Source organism: Oncorhynchus nerka, linkage group LG11 (genome assembly GCF_034236695.1).
Source record: "Oncorhynchus nerka isolate Pitt River linkage group LG11, Oner_Uvic_2.0, whole genome shotgun sequence".
Lineage (NCBI taxonomy): Eukaryota > Metazoa > Chordata > Actinopteri > Salmoniformes > Salmonidae > Oncorhynchus > Oncorhynchus nerka.
Window position 1 is genome coordinate 2,865,156 of NC_088406.1, and position 1,048 is coordinate 2,866,203.

Consider the following 1,048-nt stretch of genomic DNA (forward strand, 5'->3'; position numbering starts at 1 on the left):
CAACACAGGGTGGCTCCTGCTCTAGGTCAACACAGCGTGGCTCCTGCTCTACGTCAACACAGCGTGGCTGCCTACGTCAACAAAGGGTGGCTCCTGTGACAACACAGGGTGGCTCCTGCTCTACGTCAACAAAGGGGTGGCTCCTGCTCTAGGGTGGCTCCTGCTCTACGTCAACACAGGGTGGCTCCTGCTCTACGTCAACACAGGGTGGCTCCTGCTCTAGGTCAACACAGGGTGGCTCCTGCTCTACGTCAACACAGGGTGGCTCCTGCTCTAGGTCAACACAGCGTGGCTCCTGCTCTACGTCAACACAGCGTGGCTCCTGCTCTAAGTCAACACAGCGTGGCTCCTGCTCAACACAGGGTGGCTCCTGCTCTACGTCAACACAGCGTGGCTCCTGCTCTACGTCAACACAGCGTGGCTCCTGCTCTACGTCAACACAGGGTGGCTCCTGCTCTACGTCAACACAGGGTGGCTCCTGCTCTACGTCAACACAGCGTGGCTCCTGCTCTACGTCAACACAGCGTGGCTCCTGCTCTAAGTCAACACAGCGTGGCTCCTGCTCCACGTCAACACAGGGTGGCTCCTGCTCACGTCAACACAGGGTGGCTCCTGCTCTACTCAACACAGCGTGGCTCCTGCTCTACGTCAGCACAGGGTGGCTCCTGCTCTACGTCAACACAGGGTGGCTCCTGCTCTACGTCAACACAGGGTGGCTCCTGCTCTACGTCAACACAGGGTGGCTCCTGCTCTACGTCAACACAGGGTGGCTCCTGCTCTAGGTCAACACAGGCGTGGCTCCTGCTCTACGTCAACACAGGGTGGCTCCTGCTCTACGTCAACACAGCGTGGCTCCTGCTCTACGTCAACACAGGGTGGCTCCTGCTCTACGTCAACACAGGGTGGCGTGGCTCCTGCTCTACGTCAACACAGGGTGGCTCCTGCTCTACGTCAACACAGGGTGGCTCCTGCTCTACGTCAACACAGGGTGGCTCCTGCTCTAGGTCAACACAGCGTGGCTCCTGCTCTACGTCAACACAGCGTGGCT

At 59.4% G+C, this 1,048-nt stretch overlaps 1 protein-coding gene across 1 annotated transcript in view; it reads right to left on the bottom strand.

Annotated features, from left to right (window-relative positions):
* Window positions 1-783: 783 nt before the first annotated feature.
* Window positions 784-1,048, bottom strand: part of LOC135574079 (asparaginyl-tRNA synthetase-like) — a 23,994-nt gene continuing 23,729 nt past the window's right edge. Inside the window, exon 11 of the mRNA XM_065024952.1 lies at window positions 784-860. Within this exon, the coding sequence (XP_064881024.1) occupies window positions 784-860 (77 nt within the window). The remainder of the gene's footprint in view (window positions 861-1,048) is intronic.